Source organism: Phyllopteryx taeniolatus, chromosome 2 (genome assembly GCF_024500385.1).
Source record: "Phyllopteryx taeniolatus isolate TA_2022b chromosome 2, UOR_Ptae_1.2, whole genome shotgun sequence".
In the NCBI taxonomy this organism is placed as follows: domain Eukaryota; kingdom Metazoa; phylum Chordata; class Actinopteri; order Syngnathiformes; family Syngnathidae; genus Phyllopteryx; species Phyllopteryx taeniolatus.
In genome coordinates this window covers 28,455,346-28,478,808 of record NC_084503.1, presented here as the reverse complement: position 1 = coordinate 28,478,808, position 23,463 = coordinate 28,455,346, and the positions used below count along the sequence as shown (strand labels likewise).

The window sequence follows — 23,463 nt, the reverse complement described above, 5'->3', positions numbered from 1 at the left end:
ATTTTCTGTTTTTCTGAATATTTTTTTCTGTTTTTCTGACTTATTATTTTTCTCAGTTTTTCTGTCAAATTCCCCCGCCCCCCTGTTTTTCTGAGTAATTCCCCCTGTTTTTCTGACTAATTTTTTTCTAATGACTTATAACAATACCAAAACTGAGAAAAAGAATTAATCAGAAAAAAATGATTTTTTTTTTAATCCAAGTGAATGCAATACACTTCCGTAAAATATGTGCAAGAAGTATTACGCTAAAACGATTTTGAACCAAGTTTGACCAAACTATATGGACGAATCAGATAAAGGCTGAGGAAATAAAACGAGAGTCAAGATTTTTTGTACAGCATTACTGAAATCCGTCTTCTTCTTCTTGTGTTGTGTTTGGCCAGTTTGCATCTCTAACCAGAGGTGTCCAAAATACTGCCCGGATGCCATTTGCTGCCCACCGTACATTTTTTTTTAGCAGCCCTCAGAATATAGTATGTTAAAAATAACAATTAAGTAGTCTAGTACAGAGTACAATACTTCTTACAGTGACACTCCTGACAAGTAGTTTATTAAATAGTTTTTTTCAAGAGCTTTTCTAGATGTGCAAAGAAACAAACTATTAACAACTAAACTAATAACATATCTATTTATAAAGCCTCAATGACTAAACAAATAGCAACAATTGCAAATTGCCCCAATTTCTACTCCGTGTCAAGGTCCAATTGTGATGGATGGGGCAATCTAACACTGATGTACTTTGACCTTGGAGTTCACCTTTAATTTCTTTGGAGATTTTTCTTGGCTCTTATTTTAGATTTGATTCTCTTGTCTCTTCAATTTGTCATCAATGTTCCTTCTGCAGCCACATCTGGGGAGGTTGGCTATAGTCCCGTGGATCCTAAATTTCTGAATAATATGTAGTCACACTGTAGTCACAAGAACATCAAGCTCCTTGCAGATGGTCTTGTAGCATTTACCTTTAAAATGCTTGTCTATATTTTTCTTACTAATCTCCTGAGACAACTCTCTCCTTTCCTTCCTCTGGTCCATGTTTAGTGTAGTACACCAAACAGCACAGTGATTACTTCTCACCCTTTAAATAGGCCAACTGACTGATAAAAAGTTTAAAGACACATGTGATGCTAATAAGAGGACACACCTTGTTTGAACATGTCCCTATGGCCACATTATTTTCAGTCTTTTCGAGGGGCTGCCATCATTTTTGTAGACGCCTGTTTCATGAGTTTGTTTTTAAAAATAATTCTGTTGAACCACAATTCAAAAGCAATGTCTGATTTTTATTGGTTAATTTTCATTAAATTTGTATTTATTATTACTTTTGTCAGATTCAAGTTATTTCTCTGACCACTGTTGGTTTTCTTTCATTAACAGAGGGGTACCAACCAATTTTATCCACGTGTGAAAAATGCCCTGCTATAACGAAGCAATTGTTGCAGTGATATGTTGAAACCATGTTTACGTTTGTACTAGAATGTCCACAAGATGGCGTAGTTTTTTACATCTATATACTGTATCTCTCTGCCTGTCTCTCTTTTTGTGTACCCATTTTCCTGATATATATATATATATATATATATATATATATATATATATATATATATATATATATATATATATATATATATATATATATATAAGGTCCAGAAAGTAGAGCCTTTGCACACTGAGGTACAGGCATGCTGGGGCAGTATACTTAATATCACTGTTATTTCGTGTTTGATGTAATTATTTATGTAAATCACACTCATCTCGCATTACCTTATAATGACCATCTTTATTGATGACAGTAACAAAGTGCACAAGCATGGAAACCAACACTAATCACTACAATTGTATTGACAAGTTGAGGGTAAAACTCACAAACAAAAAGATTTTTTTAACAATACTACTGTGGTACTGTTGTCATGAGTTCATCATACAGCAAACCTACGCAACCTTAAGAGGCAACCCGTGCCTTCGATCCCTCTGTACCAAACTAGAACAATAAAGCTCCTACAAAGTGCTAACCAAGAGGAAAGTAATGTCTGCCTGAACATATTGCTCCTGGAAATTCCCCCCGTCAGACATTACCGAGAATATAGAAATGCATGTATATACAAATGAGTGTCAAATTAAAAGAAGATGATGACTACATTTGTGGAAGGTTTTCCTTTAGTTTGACACTCCATTGTGTGCATTTTCTTGAGAAAGTTTCTAAAGCACCATATTCGGTCACAGAGATTGTGCAAAAGTCATTTTTTTAAAATGTATTGCACAACCATGAGCAAATCAACTATAGTCAAAACAGATACATTTCTTATAAAACTACTTAAAACACTTTGGCTATATCTAAGCCAAACCTGGAATCCTCATACCGTTCACAACAAACTCATGTCACAGCATGCTAAAAGCACTGTGTTCAATGCAGTGTGGACATACCTGATGTCTCAGTTAAAAACTAGAGTAAAACCAAAGAACAATACAAAAGAAAGAGTACATGATGTAGTATATGTGCATGGGCGTGACACATAAAATGTCACACCTTAACGAAGCTGTGTTTCGCTGTGTAGAAAGTCCAATGGAGGCCTCCAATGCAGGATTAAAACATAACGTGCACTGCCGCGGTCTCGGGTCGAGTTTGATAGTGTGTGGCAATGTTCTCGTCACAGGAAATAGCCGGATGCGCTCAGCAGCCGAGCCAGTCCTTTGTGATTTCACCCAACTTGACAATCTTCAAGCTGCTGTCCTCCAGTTTGAAATAGTGGTTGCCTTTGAAGAAGTAGCTGTATTCTGGTAAAGAGAAAGCACATAGCACAAAATGAAGATTTACTACAGGAGACCACAAGCTAGTAGGGGAAATGTGGTGAAATCAGAAGGTTAGAACAGTGATAAACTGCAAAAACACCAGCAACAATGAAAGAGAACGAGGGTCTGGTAAAAAAAAAAAAGACAAATTTGATCCAAGAGGAGATTACGGGCAGCAAGGAAATGGTCACTGGATAGGAACAGAGTCCTGCTGCGAATACCAAATAGTAACTAACACACCTCCTAAAAATAGTTATAATTGCCAATTTCAATAGTTTAAACCATAAATATATAACAAACTATGATCTTAAAACATCGTTGATGTCAATCCAAACTCATTTTAAAACATTACCCGTAAAAATAAACGGTTTACAGATTATTTGCACATGGAGTTGTGGCAAAGGCTCCCCATAACTTCCACTAACAACCCAGACTAAATTTACTGAAGCTCCTCCCTGACATACAAAGTTTAACTCTCAGTCAGGATGTATCACTTTCATTTTAGGTTAATTAAAGACTCTAAATTGTTTTTAGTTTTAAAGAAGAGAAGAACCATCATTTATTGTCATGAACATGCATGCATTCATGCATGTACATGAAATTTGTTCTCTGCATTTAACCCATCACAGTGAACACATGTTAGTGTAACACACTGGAGCAGGGGGCAGCTGAAGTGCCCGGGTAGCATTTCGGGGTATCAGTGGTTTGCGCAAGGACACCACAACTGTGAGGATGTTGGCGGATGGTGCAGTCAGGGTCTTGAACCTAGGTCCCACACAGTGGCAGGCGATGATCTTAACCATTGGCCCACAGCTGGCCATGTAAATGTAAATGTGAATGGTTGTTTGTCTACATCTATAAGTGCACTCTGGCTGGCGACCAGCTCAGGGTGTACCCCGCCTCTTGCCCAAAGCCAGCTGGGTTAGACTCCAGCAAACCTGCTACCTAATGACAATAAGCGGTATATAAACTGGATGGATGGAAAATGTCATATATCAGTCACGTCCAGCACACACTCAAAGAAATTACTCTAAAAACTACAAGGAGACAATCTTATTTACTCACATTAGTTCTGACACTGCTCTTTATTAAATCCATCCATTTTCCGTACTGTTTATCAACACCAGGGTCGTGGGCGTGCTGGAGCCTATCCCAACTGACTCTGGGCGAGAGGCGGAGTACACCCTGAACTGGTCACCAGCCAATCACAGTGCACATATAAACAAACAACCATTCACACTCAGATTCACACCTACGGGCAATTTAGAGTCTCCAATTCATGCATGTTTTTGGGATGTGGGAGGAAACCGGAGTGCCCGGAGAAAACTCACGCAGGCACGGGGAGACCATGCAAACTCCACACAGTCGGGGCCGGGGATTGAACCACGGTCCTCAGAACTGTGAGGCATATGTGCTCACTAGTCGTCCACCGTCCCACCCACGCTTTATTAAATATAACATAGACTTTAGACCAACAGCACCTTCTGATGGATCTATTATGACACTGACCCCTCAACCTCCTCACGCAGAGTCGCCACTCTAGTTATGGTTTCTCCAAATGTTGCAAACAGAGGCTTGTCTGTCGAGCAGCACAGACTCACTTTATATCAAGACATCCACTCTGAGATGCTCAAGCTACTGTGCGTATTAGCAGAGCCGCAATGGAAACAAAAAAAACCCCTGGTCACATGCCACTGGCAAAATATTTCCATTCAAAAGGAGGCTGAAGGTGGTTTTCACCGACATGCATTCCTGAAATTCAACCTTCCTGTACTGTTCTTTTGTTCCATCCGAAGCAAATTTAGCATTACATCTTCTGCCTTGTGGACTGCATGAAGTAGTCAACGTTACACATACCCACAAATAACTTGACTGAATAGGTCAATGTGATCGCTTATTTACTGTATGAGAACTCATGAATTCATCATAGCTTTTATAGTGGAATGCTTTGCAGACATCACGTCTTTTTGTCACCTTAGGGACACCATACATTCCCTCGTATTTAGCAATAGTAATAAATTAGCCAATCATGTTTGTTGGTTACATCACTTTATCTATTTACACTTATGCATAATGTAAACATCACTCTGGAAGTGGCAAAAAATAGGATAGGGGAGGGTACCTTAGGTGAGGAGAGTAAAAGCGGCCTCAATACGGCGAAAAACTTTTTAAACTTTTTGTTTTTGTGTGTTTGTGCAAAAAAATGTGCCCCAACTCGAGTTTCTCCAAAAAACACGGAATTTGGTGGACATGTTTATCATAATATGATGCACAAAAAAGTCTCGGGGCCCCATGCACAACAAATTGAACAGTAAGTTGTCTGTTTTAGCTTGAAGCCACCGTGTTCCAGGGCGCGTACTGTAGCTTACTCCTCCCAGGGAATTAACCCAAATGAGCACGAATCAGAATCAGGTATACTGCATTTGACAGATGGGCAATGATAAATTGCCAGGCTTTTCTGTCTATCCATCTATTGTGGACAGGGCATGGTGTCAAATATGGATGATCATTTCAAGAATTGTGCGACATTCGTTGCTTTACTTTGATATTACGCTCGCATTGGTGGGTTGGTACATGGGGCTTAAAATATCAGAAATACTTTAACTTTGGAAAAAGAATATGTTTGATTCAGCTCCATCCATCCATTCCCTATAGCGCTTGTCATCATTCAGCCAGGCTTTGGCAAGAGGCAGGGTACACACTGGACTGGTCGCCGACCAATCTCAGGTTTGACACTGCTCTTGTACTGTGTCTCATTGGAGTTTTAACATGTATCTAATGATCAAGAAAAATGGAAAATTACCAATTCCATTGAGACTGAAGGCAGCGTCAACCCCATCTGGGATGCCATTCCAGGATTCAGCAATCAGTTTGGGGAAACCGCTGTCCATTGTCTTTGTATTTTCATCGTATCTGCGAGCCACATATACAAAAGTAAATTTAGCAAGAAATCACAGTCCAGGTAATTTGATAGTGACAAATATTGTTTCTCACCTCCAGAATTGCTCCCCAGAAAAGAGGTAGGTCTTCCTATTCTTCCTAAAGCTGAAAGCGGCGTCGATCTGTTCCAGGTCGCTCGGCAGGCCGAGGGTGTCGAGCCTCTTGGGGTAGCCTCTCTCCAACTCATCGGCCTTGTATACCCACATCTCATTGCCTGTATGACATAAGCACAACGATGGGTAAAAGAAACCATAGTACCTTGGTCATCTGATTTGCAATGACAGAAATGAATTTGTCAAAGTTGAAGAAGAAATGCCATTTTTGGTCCATGTTGAGACCTCAAGTACTGATAAATACCAATACTGGCAAATTGTGAACTTGTTATGAATAAATCTTGTGCTTGCTTCGGCAAACACGGTAGGCGAACTGTAAATCCATGCAATAAGTACAGTATGTACCATTGACAAAATACACTATAAAGTGAGCTTTTTAGTGTATCTTCTTTGACAAGTTTTGTGGTTAATTTAATAATTCACTGTTGCCTTCCCTCTATACAAATCTAGTTTACACAATTAGAGAGCTCTCTACCGATAGGAAAGTTGAACAATTTACATTAACAACCTAAATGTTCCCAAAATTTTGAAATTTGAAGAAGCAAATACAATTTTTGTAGAATGTTCAGATCACAAATTCTAGTACAAGTACATGCATTTGAACTTGTTATGAATAAAACCCTGGGCACGGTGGCCCAACTGGTTAGAGCGTCTGCCTCACAGTTCTGAGGACCCGGGTTCATTCCCCGGCCCCGCCTGTGTGGAGTTTGCATGTTCTCCCCGTGCCTGCGTGGGTTTTCTCCGGGCACTCCGGTTTCCTCCCACATCCCAAAAACATGCATTAATTGAAGACTCTAAATTGCCCGTAGGTGTGACTGTGCATGCGAATGGTTGTTAGTTTGTATGTGCCCTGCGATTGGTTGGCAACCAGTTCAGAGTGCACCCCGCCTCCTGCCCGATGATAGCTGGGATAGGCTCCAGCACGCCCGCGACCCTAGTGAGGAGAAGCGGCTCAGAAAATGGATGGATGAATAAAACCATGACTTGTGGTCTCAACGCGTCCTTGGGAACAACTATACAGTGTACATGTAATTCCAATGATGCATGGCATGATTTGAACACAAAACTATCATTAACCTAAAAGCTTTTGAGGTGAGATGCCACCTGCACCCATGTTTTAATCACAAGTACTAATACCAAATAAAATTTGCAAACACTGCACAAAGAACCATAAATCAAATAATGTCAGTTGTCAAAAGTTTTCCCATCATCTTTGATCTATGGCAGGCCATGAGATGTGTGTGTATATTTTGCATTGCAGGGCGGAAACCTCCTGTCTAAATGTTGTCAATTTCATATATTTTCACAAATCGATACTATTGGTTAGTCTAGTCCCAAATGTAGGTCTCTTATTTTTACAAATTGTTGACCAATCTAAAGTGTTGAAAATGGCTTGCTCTTTTTGATGGCGCAATGTTAATGGCATAAAAAAAACATGCAGTTTTTTGGAGATGCGAGGATTACAAACAATTAGGCAGAAGTGCTCTACCTAGTGGGGAAGTTGGTAAATTTCAATTGTAGCTGACCCTTCAATGCTATGATAAAAATGCTGTAAATTCAACAAAGTCGTTTTACTTTGTGGAATTTGATTTTTGATAATTGCGTCTTGATGCATTTGAGGAAAAATAAAGTGCATGGCTGCAACCAGCAGAGGTGCTGTTGACTTACTCTCATCTAGTTTGTCTAAAGAAGTCCAACAAGAAGTCCAACATGATTTCAGATTAAATTTAACTGGGCTAAATTATTCTGCTCAACATGGCCGTGGCATTGGAACAGGAGTTCAAAACATTCCCATCAAAAAAATAACAATGAATGACTGTTGACCAAGGAAAATCAACAGCCCATCCCTAGTTGAGATCTAATGTATAATATAAACACAAAATTAACCATTTATTTATGTATTAGTTAATGGCTACCTTTGTATATAGCCAAACTAGGTATGTTTTTACAGCTAATACGTATTACGTAAAGCTTATCGTAGTGCTTGACTAGTTCATTTGGTGAAGTCAAATGCAAAGCATGTTTAAAGAACCACTAATAAGTGCATATTGGGATATGGGATATCCACACCAACAGTTCCAGAGAATGGAAATGGCTGACCGTAAAAAGTAAAGTCAACCCAGTGGCTAAGGAGCAAAGACAACTATTTGTTTCTGATGCAAAAAAAAAATAAAAAATTCCCAGAAATCAGCACATTTATTCATCCAACCTGAGAAGAAGACTGTTTTCTCCTCCACTGGGTTTTCATAGACAGCGTCTATCTTGCTGGGCAGGTCAGGCCAGTAGGTGGCCACCAGCATGGGTCCACTGGGCTTGCTTCTGAAGTTTACTGACCTGAACAGGAACCTGGCACAAAGAGAGAGGAGAAGTAAAAAGAGGGTAGGAGGTGGGGGTGGGCTAAATGTTTTAGAGTATGGAGTTGAAGGGGGGTTGGCAGTCGGTTCGACTTCTCCACTGGCCGAGTCAGCACACAAAGGCGTGATTCATGAGCATCTGGTTCTCGTTAAAACCCGAGGCTGCCGACGCCAGTGGAACAAGACCCTTCTTGCCCGGATTCGCAATACAGCTACGCAATAACAACAATGACGACTGCTTCCCAAACGCTTTTCCACTGACCCAGTTTTCAATAGGCAAAGGATATACTAATTTTAAAGTAGAGCAAGAATCGTGTCAAATCAAATCGAGAAATAAAACTGTTTGCTTGCATCAGTGCTGATCTAAATGTGATGTTAATGAATCCGTCTGCAGGTTCCAACAGATCTCCTTTGCATTTACAGCAAGCTTTTCCCAACCTTAAGCCTCTTTAAGACAGATATCCCGTAATATTGCTTTTAAGATAGAACCCAGCAAAGACAGAATATTGCCAAAACTGTTTCCACCTTCACATACTAACGCAGCATACTGTAATCTGACATTTAGATGCATGGCAACATTATACCAGTGTTGAAAAGAGCTACAATTAGTGACGAATCCGCAATATGCAACCTATGCGTTTAACACAGGAGCCAGCAAAGGCAGGATATTACTGCAACTACAATTAACGCAGTGACTTGGTAATCAGCATACGTTTTTTTGCTCAACATTACATTTTTTTTTTTTTTTCAGTAGAATTTCAAGTGATGTCCCAGAAGTAGAGTAGTATAGCAGTGACTATATTGTGTGATATTTAAACTTCATTCTCATACTTTTTTTTTCTCGTCATGGTATAACTTTTCTTTTGTTTTCAGTACTTTCCAGACCGCTGAACCACCAAAATAAAACCCAACAGTTATTCCAAACCCTTTGGGAACTGTGCATGAAACAAGTGCAACTTACCCCAATAACAGCAAGGAATAACTATAAAACAGTTATCAGAGTTATAACAGAGAACCTGTGAACACAGTGAACTGGTGGAGTGGCTAGCTGAAAATCATTTCTCTGCACTTTGAAAAATATTTTGAAATGTCAATAAAATTTACTCTTGATATGACCTTGCAACTTAGTATGAGAGAAAAATGCATGAAGAGAATATCTATACTTAAGACCAAAAATAAGGTTAGGCTATCAGACTGTTCTAAATATCTGCTTGAACTCCTCAAGCATTATGAGTCACAGGGAATCAAGTTGCAGCACCGCTTGATTTCCAGACAACAGGCCAAAGTCTTCCAGGCCTACAAAGAATTTGAATCCAGCAAATGTAGTGAAGTAAAAGCAGATTTTGCGAGTAGGATTTTGGTTTGATTCAAACTCTAGCTTGTCCAGGAGAAACACTTCATTCTTTAGTCAGGCTGTCCTATTTCCTTTGGAATCACTACTCAAAAACCCAAGTATCAAAGCTTGTATTTATTTTGCATTCTAAAAAAATCTTAGTCAGCAAAATGCGCAACTGCTTGCACAATTTTCAAGAAGACTGATGCACAAACGCAGCATTTCACTGCTGCATGAGTAAATGCTTACACACCAGCGCGTGTTAAGCAGTGTACACAGCATTTACGGCTAATAGCTATTTGTATTGTAGGTTTTTTTTTAGTACGAACTCTTAAGCCAACCACCAACGTCAAGTGGTTAGACATTCCAGTTCTGGTAAACAAGGAATAAAAGCAAACACAGTATTAGATTAGATCTTCATAAGGTTTGAAAGCAGCAAAGTGGACAGTAACAGTAAACAAGAATAACAAGATAAAATAATTAAAAATCCCCAAATATCTATCAGGCTAAAAGATGAAACAGAATGAGAGTGGGCTGTGAATGTGGCAGCTGTGCGTGACTAAATAGATATACTGTATTGTATATAGAATACTCAGCAGCATTTAATGGAGCAAATACTCTGGTATATGTGTGGTTACTGGAATCAAATTTGGTCCAAAACAATGCTGCACCTCTTGTTCGCTTACCTGTCCTTGAAGAAGAAGGTCTCGCCTCTAATTTGGGCAACAGCATCAAAAGTAACAGGCTCCTTACAGATGTCCATGGGGGTCACGGGTCCCTGGGTTGGAGGTAGAGGCTTGTCTGTGGGAATGCCTGTAAATATAAGGCTAAATCGTTATTCCCCAGACTATAATAAAACCAGTCTGTGATGGTATGGTATTTCCTTCCCACCATAGAGCTCCTGGATGCCCTTAATATCATCGCTAGAGAGTCGGAAGTCCTTGGTGAAGGTATAGATGGGGGCCATCAGTGCACCAGGGTCTTCAGAGTGCTCCAAGCCAAGGGCATGGCCAAACTCATGAGAAGCCACCAGGAATAAACTGTATCCTGAAAACAATCCACGTAATGAAATGTGATATTTATTTTGCAGATAGGAGTCAGTGATTGGATATGCATTCATTGGTCACTACCTTGATCTGGGCAGAAACCCCACTTGCGGTCATCATCGTAACTCCTGGTTGTACCGCACCACATCTTGCCATCACTGCGTCCGGACGTGGTGCAAGACTCGTAGGTGTCTCCCAGGAAGGTGAACGGGAAGACACAGGGGCTGCCTTCACTGTTACCTCCCACAGTTGACATGGCTGCAAAAGAACGATTCTTTTAAATACTTTTATGACAACCACATGTTAGACAAACAAAAAAACAAAGTGATTTTCCCTATGCAGTTTGATGTTTAACCATGACAATGACACAAAAGTCATTGCCTTAAGACTTTCATGTGTCTAATGAATGTTTTAAGGTGCTCTAGCAGATATCATTGTTTTGTTTCTAAATATATTAAATATGTTTGAAGATAATTGCTGAAAATATATGCAGACTTATAACAATATAGTGCTGAACTGTTGAGCTAAAGCTTAAGCATCCATTTGAATTTTCCTGATTTTGTGGGTGGGGCTAAAACACGGTGTATACTTTCTAGTGAGGGTTCCCTCACCCACTATATAAGTGCAAAGTGTCATCATTTCTTTTGGCTGCTCCGTTGTGAGTTTGCTGTGCTTAGCGTCCATAATAAGGCCCATTTACACTCCAGCTTGCAGTTATCAAGCTAACGATGGCTACACAACAAAAATGTGTCTTCGCTGGATGCCTCAAATTACAGAACTGCTCAGTGACTTTCTGTTAAGCTCCCAAAAAATGAGGAAATAAAAAAGCGATGGATTGACTTTTTGAAGACACATGCAGATGGCGAGCCGAACACCAACACCAACAGCTGACTCTGCAGTACGCATTTTACGACAGATAGTTTTGTAAACTTTCACCAGAGACAACATGGCTTCGTGGGTAACTTGATACTAGTGAATGGGGCAGTGCCAACAGTCTAACTACCTGGGCTTCCTCCTACCAACAATTCAGAGTTCTTTATTTATGTAACATATACATTTTGAGAATATGCGAGGAAGCCAGAGAAACCCACACAGATAACCCACACAAGCAGGATAACGTGCATGTCATGTGTGTGTGTGTGTTCCGGGTTTTGTCGCCCCCTCCCTGTTTCACACACACCTACTCCTGTGAGCATCTTCACCACCTGTGCCTCGTTCACCCTAATTACCTATTGTATTTAACCTCGTGTCTCATTCCCTCTCGTTGCCAGTTCGTTGTACCTTGTTGTCGTGTTCCAGCATTCCTTGTTTCCACGTCATAGACTCACAGTAAGGCTTGACCCTGTTCCGATTATCGACCTTGCCTCTTTGCCTCATGTTTTTGGATACTGTTGCCTTTCTTGGATTGCCTGCCTGTGTACCGACCTATGCCCGTCTATTAAACCTCTCTTTTTGGAAACTGTCCATCTGTTTTGGAGTCGTGCATTTTTGGGTCCTATCCGCTGTTCCGTTCATGACAGTGCAGAGGGTCAAGAGCCGAGATTCAAACCCAGAACCTCATAACCGTGAGGCAGACGCACTAACCACAACTTTCACATAGCCCATGTGAGATTGAAACCCAGAAGCTTCTCACTATAAGGCAAATGTGCTAACCACACAGAAACCCCAGTGGTCATACTTCACTATCACCCTGATTCTCTCACAACCTTAAAAACAGTCCCACTTGACCAAGTGGAAAATAAGCACATTGAAATATTTTCACATGCCTTTGGCAGACCATGAACAAGACCGGAAAACCGCAAATGAAACTTCCCTGGAGAGGATAACACCCATCAAGGCAGTCTACCGTCCTGCAAACAAAGCTGATAAAATCTGAAATAAGAAGGCACCACCAACCAGTTTCAGGGCAGAAGCCGTAGGTTTTGTCCTGGTCATAGTTCTCGGTTGTAGCACACCAGCGATAGCCGTCATCTCTACCCGTGGTGGTACAGCCGTCATACTTCTCGCCCTGGAAGGTGAAGGGGAATTTACATGGCGCGCCATCGCCATTTCCACCCAGGGTGAAGAGCACTGCAATACAAAGGTTCAGAGAAACGAAGCGATAGTCACACATACCACCAATCAGGCCAAATTTGAGCATTTTCCCTCTCTTTGCCATCAAAGTTAGCAAAAGCCAATCTCTCGGAGATCTCTGAAGATTATCAGGAAAGATTGTCCTGTGGTTTGGGATGTGTTTAGAGTGATTTTGCCTCCCCGATATACTCTGTAAATGGCCATGGCTGACAATTGTAAATGTTAAATCACGAGTCACGACCATTTATGATCGCAAATCAACACCAAGTTTGGCCAAGACATGAACTCTGTGACTGTGAGCTGAAATCGAATCATAAAGCGACCAAAGGCTCACGCTGATGCCGTGCACAGAGGGTCAATTGGTTGTGCTGAGTGTTTGTATACGTTAAACGCACACTATTTGCAGGGGATAGGGACCAAGACCTGTCGCAAATTGCAAAAAAGGGTGAGGAATCGACATATCTTAAAAATAAATGGCTTACAGATGATTTGATTTCGAATTAATGCTGCGGAAGTACGCATGTACATGCAGTGAAGACACTGCAACTTCCATCAAACAACCCAAGCTAAACATGGGCTACTCCATGACATACAAATAACTATATACTCAATATTTTCTATATACTCAATACTTTCTTGACAACAATTACTACTTTCCTATTAGCCTGGGCTTTGACGCCATCTTGTGGCATTTTAGGACATTATGGAAAAAGTACAAAAACATGCAAACAGGTGTTATTTTTCCCCCACAAAAATCTGAGGATAAGTTCCACGGAGAAAAATGTGATTATAGTCGCTAACATTTTAAAAATCAGTTAAGATGTTAAAAAACGCTGTGTGTGTACAATGCTTTCGTTAAGAAGGCAAACGGTTCTTGATGTAATCCCCCCAAAAACATCAATAGAAAGCTCGAGAATGAATTGGCCCCACTCATGTTAACGTCGTATGAAACACGTTTGGCACATAGCTATGACAGGCATGTTCAAACAAGGAACACAGATAAAAATGATGTTTGATAAATCCCAGTTTCCTAAAGTGGGGCAGTATCTTTAGAAAGAAACCCACCACAAGTCCCCTCTAAAACCAACAGAAAAAAATGCTTTTCTGGCAAAGCGACCCAGCCTACTTTCTGTTAGTCTTACACAGCAGAAATAATTCAATACGATTTGGTCTCTCAGGCCAAACAAGGCTATGACTTACATTCGTGAGGACAGAAGCCATATTTGCCATCTTCGTCAAAATTGTAAGTGGTGGAGCACCACAAGAAGCCGTCGTCACGGCCCTGAGAGGTGCAGCTGTTGTACTCGGTGCCTTGGAACAGGAAGGGGAATTTGCAGAACTCTCCATCTGCACTGCCGAATTTCACCTTTACCACTGATGGAAAGAGAACCAATAGGTTTAAACTGTCTCTAAGTCATCTGGGTCAGTTGCTGCAAAAGGGAGTTTTTGTGTTCTGTTCACCTTCCAGATAGGCGAAGGATTTATGCATGCAGCAGTGCCAGAAAGTTCATACAATTACATTTGTTGGCGTTGTATGGGCGCTGTCGTAATGTGCATGTCAGCTGTACTTTGCTGCGGATGAGATGCAGAATTTTGGCAGTTTTACCTTGGCCCTCTCCAAGCGTCCACTGCTCATCATCGTCAAAGTGAGAGTCGCCGCCTATTCCTGGTCCGGGAGCGAAGGCGTGAGCCAAGAGGCCATCTTTGCCATCAAATGGGTAACCATCGCCGTGCTCTGTTGATGACACAGTTTATAATACAATACTACAGGATTGGACGTTGGCAATAGTCAACATTACAAATGCCACACAGTATAGTGTGAGTAATATATTGCTGATGGTTTGGAGATTTAGTCACTTTTTTTCAATTCACTGGATAATTAATAATTAAATTCCACCGTAAACTTCAGCTTTATACATGTCATGTACGCTGTGCTTGATCATCTGCGTTGTGATAATGATATCGACCAGGACACATAATATTTTTCGTCATGGTAAAAGTTGTTAGAGCAGTGTTGTAGCACCACCAGTTATCTTCCTTGACTTTGAAAAAAAGGAGACATTTATTTGAGGTATGGCATTAATTTATTCCAGTGCAAGATTAACCAATTGTGGCATGTAATTTAAAAAGGTCACTTTACAGGATCTGTGGAAAAGCATATGCTCACGCAACTAAGGTGAGTATCAAACATCTATTACAGGTATTCATCCATCCATCCATTATCTGAGCCGCTTCTCCTCACTAGGGTCGCGGGCGTGCTGGAACCTATCCCAGCTGTCATCGGGCAGGAGGCGGGGTACACCCTGAACTGGTTGCAAGCCAATCGCAGGGCACATAGAAACAAACAACCATTCGCACTCACAGTCATGCATACGGGCAATTTAGAGTCTCCAATTAATGCATGTTTTTGGGATGTGGGAGGAAACCAGAGTGCCCGGAGAAAACCCACGCAGGCACGGGGAGAACATGCAAACTCCACACAGGCGGGGACGGGGATTGAACCCCGCACCTCAGAACTGTGAGGTTGACGCTCTAACCAGTCGGCCACCGTGCCGCCTATTACAGGTATTATTTTTACAAATGCATTTTTATGGCGATATCAGTCCGAGTTAAAGTAACTACAGTTGTGGCACCATCTGCTATTTGTTTCCCTCGAGCTGAAAGTTGTCTATTTGAGATGTGGCATTTATTTATTCAAGTGAACTGGCAATTTTTTGGGGCACAGTGTCTATTCAAACAGGAGTATTGATTTATTCAAGCGTGAACGATACACTCAGATTAATTGGGGGCAATGTGTGTAGTAAGACTGGAGGCATTTATTTTTTTCAAGTGGAGGAAGTGGAGACGCCTTTTATTTGAGCCAAATATTGTACATGTAGTGATATTCAAATGTTTTAAGTTAATTACAGGAACTCTTTTTCAAATATTTACAATAGGTGTATAATTGAATATATGCGGGTCATCCCTCCCCAAACCTCTCCTCAAACAATCTATTATCTAGAGCGGAGGCAATGATTTATTCAAGTGGATGGTGCAGCATGCGATTGACTGGGGGCATTCCATTTATTAACACAGGAGACTTTTTTCTTTTTTTTTGTTTTTTTTGGTCCCTGCATGTGATTCGGCGGCACGGTGGACGACTGGTTAGAGAGTCAGCCTCACAGTTCTGAGGACCCGGGTTCAATCCCCGGCCCCGCCTGTGTGGAGTTTGCATGTTCTCCCCGTGCCTGCGTGGGTTTTCTCCGGGCACTCCGGTTTCCTCCCACATCCCAAAAACATGCATTAATTGGAGATTCTAAATTGCCCGTAGGCATGACTGTAAGTGCGAATGGTTGTTTGTTTCTATGTGCCCTGCGATTGGCTGGCAACCAGTTCAGGGTGTACCCCGCCTCCTGCCCGATGACAGTTGGGATAGGCTCCTAGTGAGGAGAAGCGGCTCAGAAAATGGATGGATGTATGCTTGGTGTGCGAGTGCAAAACAATTTCAAACAATTATTTTTTTTGGGTGGGGGGTATTTCCAATTGTTGTACAGTATTGTGAATAGCTGCTTGACATTACTTGTATTAACTTATCTCTTAACAATTTCTGCATTTATTTGTTGTTTAAATAAATTTTACATATTGTTACAACTATGAAGCTGATGTGGCCAGGATATCACTGGAGTGCGTTTTTTCATACCGTTGCGGCCAAAATTGATCATAATGTCAGCCTCTCCGTCCATGAGGCGACTGAACGAGAGTGGCGTGACGTCACTCCACACTTTGAAGGCTCGGAAGAAAGCATCGTTGATGACTTCCTCGTCCAGATCTGGAGAGTAACCGAGGATTCTGCAGAGAATTATGTTGTTTCAAGAAGATGCAACGACGGTCTCAAAGAAACAAAGATTACGGAAGAATTCGGCTGGAGGGGGGGAGTGTGGAAGGGGGTTCCAGCCAACAACATGACCATGAATCATTTGGCGAAAAATGCAGCAGGCAGCAGATGAGATGGGACATAAAAGCACTGATCTGGTAAAACCAACTGCATATTTTTGTAAACCTTCAAACACAAGTCCTGACACACGCTTACTGCATAACAATACTGGTGTTAGTAAAAATAACAGTGTCATGGCCCAGTGGGTAGTGGGGGTCAGATGTGGGGGGTGTTCGGGAATGTTGAGGGAGGGGCTGTTTAAGTGCGGAGGGTTAAACGGGGCCAAGTCGAGGTCCGCTTGAATATGCGAACAAATTCTAGACCAGCCATTTTTGGTTTTAAAAGGCCCCTTCAGGGACTGTTTACGTGTGAGCATGGTTTTGGACGTTTGTTTAGTCACCATCTTGCTTTATGTTGGCATGCCAAGTGATAATATGTTAGCATTTCGTCATTTGTCATTATAAATAGTACCTGACTATAGGACAAGATGTAAAATCCTTACCAATCTGCTTTAGTGCTTTTGTTACTCCAGTTGCGATCTTGCTTTCTATTAGCATAAAAACTGTTAGCATGCTAGTATTTTATCAATTCTATATGATACTCGAACAAGGGACACATTTTAAATCTTATCAACTTCCTCTACACAGGTGGCTGTTTTACTAGATCTGTATGTTAGCATTTAATACATTCTCATTAGACACCTGAATACCGGACAAGATATAAAATTCTTATCGATATGTCTCCCCTCCTGGAAGCCGTCACCTTATCGTGGTGGAGTGGTTTGTGTGTCCCAATGATCCTAGGAGCTAAGTTGTCTGGGACCTGGTAGGGTCACCCATGGCAAACAGGTCCGAGGTGAGGGACCAGACAAAGCACGGCTAAAAGACCCCTATGATAAAAACTATTAATGGATCTAGGTTTCCCTTGCCCAGACGCGGGTCACCGGGGCCCCCCTCTGGAGCCAGGCCTGGTGGTGGGGCTCGAAGGCGAGCGCCTGGTGCCCGGGCCTGCACCCATGGAGCCCGGCTGGGCATAGCCCAAAAGGGTAACATGGGTCCCCTTCCCATGGGCTCACCACCTGTGGGAGGGGCCATAGGGGTCGGGTGCATTGTGAGCTGGGCGGTGGCCGAAGGCAGGGACCTTGGCGACAGAAGGTGGCTCTAGGGACGTGGAATGTCACCTTTCTGGCAGGGAAGGAGCCCAAGCTGGTGTGTGAGGTCGATAAGTTCCGACTAGATATAGTCGGACTCGCCTCCACACACAGCTTGGGCTCTGGTACCAGTCCTCTCGAGAGGCGTTGGACTCTCTTCCGCTCTGGAGTTGCCCACGGTGAGAGGCAGCGAGCAGGTGTGGGTATACTTATTGCCCCCCTGCTCGGCGCCTATATGTTGGGGTTCACCCCGGTGGAAGAGAGGGTAGCCTCCCTCCGCCTTTGGGTGGGGGGACGGGTCCTGACTGTTGTTTGTGCCTATGCACCAAACAGCAGTTCAGAGTACCCACCCTTTTTGGAGTCCTTAGAGGGGTTGCAGGAGAGCGCTCCCGCTGGTGACTCCATCGTTCTGCTGGGGGACTTCAATGCTCACGTTGACAATGACAGTGAGACCTGGAAGGGCGTGATTGAGAGGAACGTCCCCCTGATCAGAACCCGAGTGGTGTTCTGTTATTGGACTTCTGTGCTCATCATAGATTGTCCATAAGGAACACCATTTTCAAGCATAAGGGTGTTCACACGTGCACTTGGCACCAGGACACCCTAGGTCGCAGTTCGATGATCGACTTTGTGGTTGTGTCATCGGACTTGCGGCCGCATGTCTTGGACACTCGGGTGAAGAGAGCGGCGGAGTTGTCAACTGATCACCACCTGGTGGTGAGTTGGCTCCGATGGTGGGGGAAGATGCCGGTCTGATGTGGCAGGCCCGAACGTATTGTGAGGGTCTGCTGGGAACGTCTGGCAGAATCTCCTGTCAGAAGGAGTTTCAAATCCCACCCCCGACATAACTTTGCTCATGTTCCGGGGGAGGCGGGGGACATCGAGTCCGAGTGGACCATGTTCCGCGCCTCCATTGCTGAGGCAGCTGACCGGAGCTGTAGCCGTAGGAAGAAGAAGAATCACCTTTTATTGTCATGAACATGCATGCATGCACATGAAACTTGTCCTCTGCATTTTACCCATCACAGCCAACACACATACACATGTTAGTAGAACACACTGGAGCAGGGGGCAGCTGAAGCGCCCGGGGAGCATTTCGGGGTATCAGTGTCTTGCTCAAGGACACCACAGCCGTGAGTCCAGGGGATGTTGGCGGATGGTCCAGTCGGGGTCTTGAACCTAGGTCCCAGAAAGTGGCAGGCGATGATCTTAACCATTAGGCCACGGCTGCCCAGAGAGGGGGTCGGTGCCTGTCCTGGTGGCAATCCCCGAACCCGTTGGTGGACACCAACGGTGAGGGATGGCGTCAAGCTGAAGAAGGAGTCCTATCGGGCCTTTTTGGCCTGTGGAACTCCTGAGGCAGCTGATGGGTACCGGCTGGCCAAGCGGAATGCAGCTTTAGTGGTCGCTGAAGCAAAAACTTGGGTATGGGAGGAGTTCGGTGAGGCCATGGAGAAAGAGTTCTGGACGCCTTTGAGGAAATCCTTGTCCACCATCCGGCGTCTCAGGAGGGGGAAGCAGTCCACCATCAACACTGTGCATAGTGGGGATGGGGCGCTGCTGACCTCAACTCGGGACGTTGTAAGCTGGTGGGGAGAATACTTCGAAGACCTCCTCAATTCCGCCGACACGCCTTCCCATGAAGGAGCAGAGTCTGGGTTCTCTGAGGCGGGCTCTCCTATCTCTGGGGTTGAGGTCACCGAGGTGGTTAAAAAGCATCTCGGTGGCAAGGTCCCGGGAGTGGATGAGATTCGCCCCGAGTTCCACAAGGCTCTGGATGTTGTCGGGCTGTCCTGGTAAACACGCCTCTGCAACATCACGTGGACATAGGGGACAGTGCCTCTGGATTGGCAGACTGGGGTGGTGGTCCCCCTTTGTAAGAAGGGGGACCGGAGGGTGTGTTCCAACTACAGGGGGATCACACTCCTCAGCCTCCCTGGTAAGGTCTATTCAGGGGTACGGGAGAGGAGGGTTCATCGCGAAGTCAAAACTCAGATTCAGGAGGATCAGTGTGGTTTTTGTCCTGGCCGTGGAACAGTGGACCAGCTCTACACCCTCGGCAGGGTCCTCGAGGGTGCATGGGAGTTCCCCCAACCAGTCTACATGTGTTTTGTGGACTTGGAGAAGGCGTTCGAACGTGTCCCTCGGGGGGTCCTGTCGGGGGGTGCTTCGGAAGTATGGGGTACCGAACCCCTTGATACGGGCTGTTCGGTCCCTTTACGACCGGAGTCAGAGTTTGGTCCGCATACCCGGCAGTAAGTCGGACTCGTTTCCAATGAGGGTTGGACTCCACCAAGGCTGCCCTTTGTCACTGATCTCCAACTCTCACTAGAGCAGTTCACAGCTGAGTGTGAAGCGGCTGCGATGAGAATCAGCACTTCCAAATCTGAGACCATGGTCCTCAGTCGGAAAAGGGTGGCGTGCCCTCTCCAGGTCGGGGATGAGATCCTGCCCCAAGTGGAGGAGTTAAAGTATCTTAGGGTCTTGTTTACGAGTGAGGGAAGGATGGAACGGGAGATCGACAGGCGGATCGGTGCGTCGTCTGCAGTGATGCGGACTTTGTATCGATCCGTTGTGGTAAAGAAGGAGCTAAGCCGAAAGGCGAAGCTCTCGATTTACCGGTCGATCTACGTTCCTACCCTCACCTATGGTCACGATCTGTGGGTTGTGACCGAAAGAACAAGATCCCGGATACAATCGGGCGAAATGAGTTTCCTCCGCAGGGTGTCTGAGCTCTCCCTTAGAGATAGGGTGAGAAGCTCGGTCATCCGGGAGGATCTTAGAGTAGAGCCGCCGCTCCTACACATCGCGTGGAGGAGCGAGGACGACCCAGGACTACGTCCTTCGGCTGGCCTGGGAACGCCTCGGGATCCCCCACGGAAGATCTGGATGAAGTGGCTGGGGAGAGGAAAGTCTGGGCGTCCCTGCTAAAGCTACTGCCCCCACGACCCGACCTCGGATAAGCGTTAGAAAATGGATTGATGGATGGATCTTTATTTCCTCAGACTGCTTGCTATCTTGCTGTACGCTAGAATGCCAACTGTTAGCATGTTAACCTTTGTTTAATTTTCATTTGAAATGACACTCAACTACAGGGTAAGATGTAAAATCCTTACGTATCAACTGACCTTAGCATTTTCTCGACTAAGATTTCTATCATGCAATATGTTAGCGTAACAACTGCTTGCATTTTAAAATGTCCTTAACCCTCAGAAACAATAGCTGAATAGAGAACAAGATCTATGCAGGGCTGATCGAGCTGTCTTGGCATTTTCTTTACTCGGACTGATAGCTTGCTGTATGTTAACATACCAACTGTTAGCATGTTAGCATTTGATATATTTTTATTCAAAATGACACTGGACGACTGGGCAAGAGTCACTTAATTCAGGTCGTTAACTTGCTATATGTTAGCATAGAAACTATTAGTATTTTAGAATTTTTCCAGTTTTCATCATGTTCTGGCATTTTAAACATTTTCAAGGTTCACATTCAAAATTTCAACATTTAAAGATGTCCTTAAAAGTCCATGGTCTGACCTGTAGGTAATGTCTTTCTTCTGCCACAGTGGTTTTCTGTGGAAGAAGTTGTAGTTGGCAACATCTGGCACACCACAGCGGGGCTTCTTCATGATCTCTACGGTCTTGGCGTCGATCTCACCAGTCTCTTGCAGGGAGAAGAACTTTTGCATTTTCTTTAAGGTGTCCTTGAGCACCATCAGGTTGCATCTGTCTTGCGGGCACCCATAGAACTTGTTCAGGTAACGCTACAAAACGGAGGAAAAATAAGTGGAAAATGGGTACATATGTAAAACAAAATAGCTTTTTTGTTGCAAAAGAAGACTAAAAGAAGCTTACCAGTGCAACCTCTTTGTCTGTCCTGGGAGTATCATCTCCAGGAAATCTGATGATAGGAGAAGGGGCAGCAGACGTCGATTTAAAGTGGATGAAGTGGAGCAAAAACACACTCACAAAAATGGACACATAATCCATTTTGAAAAACTTCAAGTGTCCTTAAAAGTTGTTCAAAGTTTCTCGAAGGTCCTCCTGCATGGGTCGCCTCTGCTCTTCTGCAGTTTTTTTCTTTCTTTCTTTTTCCTTGCACCTCAAGCTTTCACAACTTTCTCATTTTTTGCCGACACTTGCACTTTTTTTCTTCCTTCTTTGTGTGCAGCCTCGGAGCCGTGAAGAAAGCAGAGCTGAAAGTAGGAGGTAGTGACTGTCTAAGGGGTGGACAAAGTATGCCCCGAGGGCCACGTAAGGCCCTTTGCATTCTTTGATCCGGCCCCATAAGCATTTATCCAGAGTCCAGGAATACTTTTCATTTAAATTTGTTTCATTGCATTTGCATTTGTCGTACAGTTGGTTAATTATATCCATCCATCCATTTTCTGAGCCGCTTCTCCTCACTAGGGTTGCGGGCGTGCTGGAGCCTATCCCAGCTATCATCGGGCAGGAGGCGGGGTACACCCTGAACTGGTTGCCAGCCAATCGCAGGGCACATACAAACAAACAACCATTCACACTCACATTCACACCTATGGGCAATTTAGAGTTGTCAATTAACCTACCATGCATGTTTTTGGGATGTGGGAGGAAACCGGAGTGCCCGGAGAAATCCCGGAGAACATGCAAACTCCACACAGGCGGGGCCGGGGTTTGAACCCTGGTCCTCAGAACTGTGAGGCAGACGCTCTTACCAGTCATGTACCGTGCTGCCCAGTTGGTTAATTCATTTATTAAAAGAATTAATTTCAAAAATTAAATTATTAATAAATGGATTGTATTACTAAGTGATTTTACGCACATCCCTACAATCTCAAACAGCATAAGTAGTATAGACAAATGATGAATCAATGGATTTTTTTGTATATTACATATAGATTGTCGTGAAAAACGACTGGCCCCTTTCTCAAATTCATATATTTTTGCATAGTTTCCCACTTAAATTTTGAAGATCATCAAACAAATGTAAATGTCAGAAAACTATAACCCAAGTGAACTCAAAATGCTCTTTTCAATGGTGATTTAATTTATGAATAAATGCATGACGAATAATAATAAAGATTTACTGTGAAGCAATTTCTAACATAACTTTACTGTCCTCTGGTGGCCAAAGTATGCCTTGCACCTCCAAATGCAGGCCCCGATAGTGCGTCTCCTCTACTGTACTTCAGATTCCTGGCATACATTTCGGATTAAGTCCATCTCCCCTTGACATCCGCTTGTTTCTGCTCTTGTGGCGAATTACTGCCAACGTGCCACAACGAGATCTAATAGAGTGAGCTGAAGCACTTTTGACAGACGATTGCTTCCAAAGAAGATTTGGTGGTGTATCATACAAATCAATCTCCCCTCTCCCCTTTAGCCATGCTACAGTTAGTTTTATGAAGTGAAATTAGAGTTTGTTCTACGGACAACATCCAGGCTCCTGTCACTTATTCCATGTGTGGCGTCTCCTCTTAAGTGATGCTTGATCCTTCGCAGAGCCCGGAATGTCAGAATGACTGCCAATAAAATGCACGTGGGCCCGATTGTCTCTTCCAGTAAAAACTGTGAGAGAAGCTGGGCTTAACTTAATTGAATGCCTCTGTGCGTTTGTGCGCAATTCTGCAGACAAAAAGGATGATAAGGTTTTGATTTGCATGTAAATTGGTTTCTTCAGGTTGTGTGTTTTGATCAACTGTTTTTTTTTTGCATGCATGTGTTTAGATGTTGAATTTCATTTGGATTTCTTTGGTGCTCGGATGGTGGA

General features: G+C 43.4%; 1 protein-coding gene across 1 annotated transcript; it reads right to left on the bottom strand.

Moving 5' to 3' along the window:
• Positions 1 to 1,757: 1,757 nt before the first annotated feature.
• mmp2 (matrix metallopeptidase 2) lies at positions 1,758 to 21,904 on the bottom strand. Its single transcript, XM_061765600.1, has 13 exons — positions 21,567 to 21,904; positions 21,249 to 21,475; positions 16,326 to 16,474; positions 14,253 to 14,381; positions 13,847 to 14,020; positions 12,470 to 12,643; positions 10,658 to 10,831; positions 10,419 to 10,574; positions 10,214 to 10,340; positions 8,050 to 8,186; positions 5,782 to 5,941; positions 5,591 to 5,700; positions 1,758 to 2,772 (listed from the first exon to the last, which is right to left on the bottom strand). The coding sequence occupies exons 1-13, from the start codon at positions 21,699 to 21,701 to the stop codon at positions 2,669 to 2,671; spliced, it is 1,956 nt and encodes a 651-aa protein (XP_061621584.1). The 5' UTR covers positions 21,702 to 21,904; the 3' UTR covers positions 1,758 to 2,668.
• Positions 21,905 to 23,463: the final 1,559 nt, after the last annotated feature.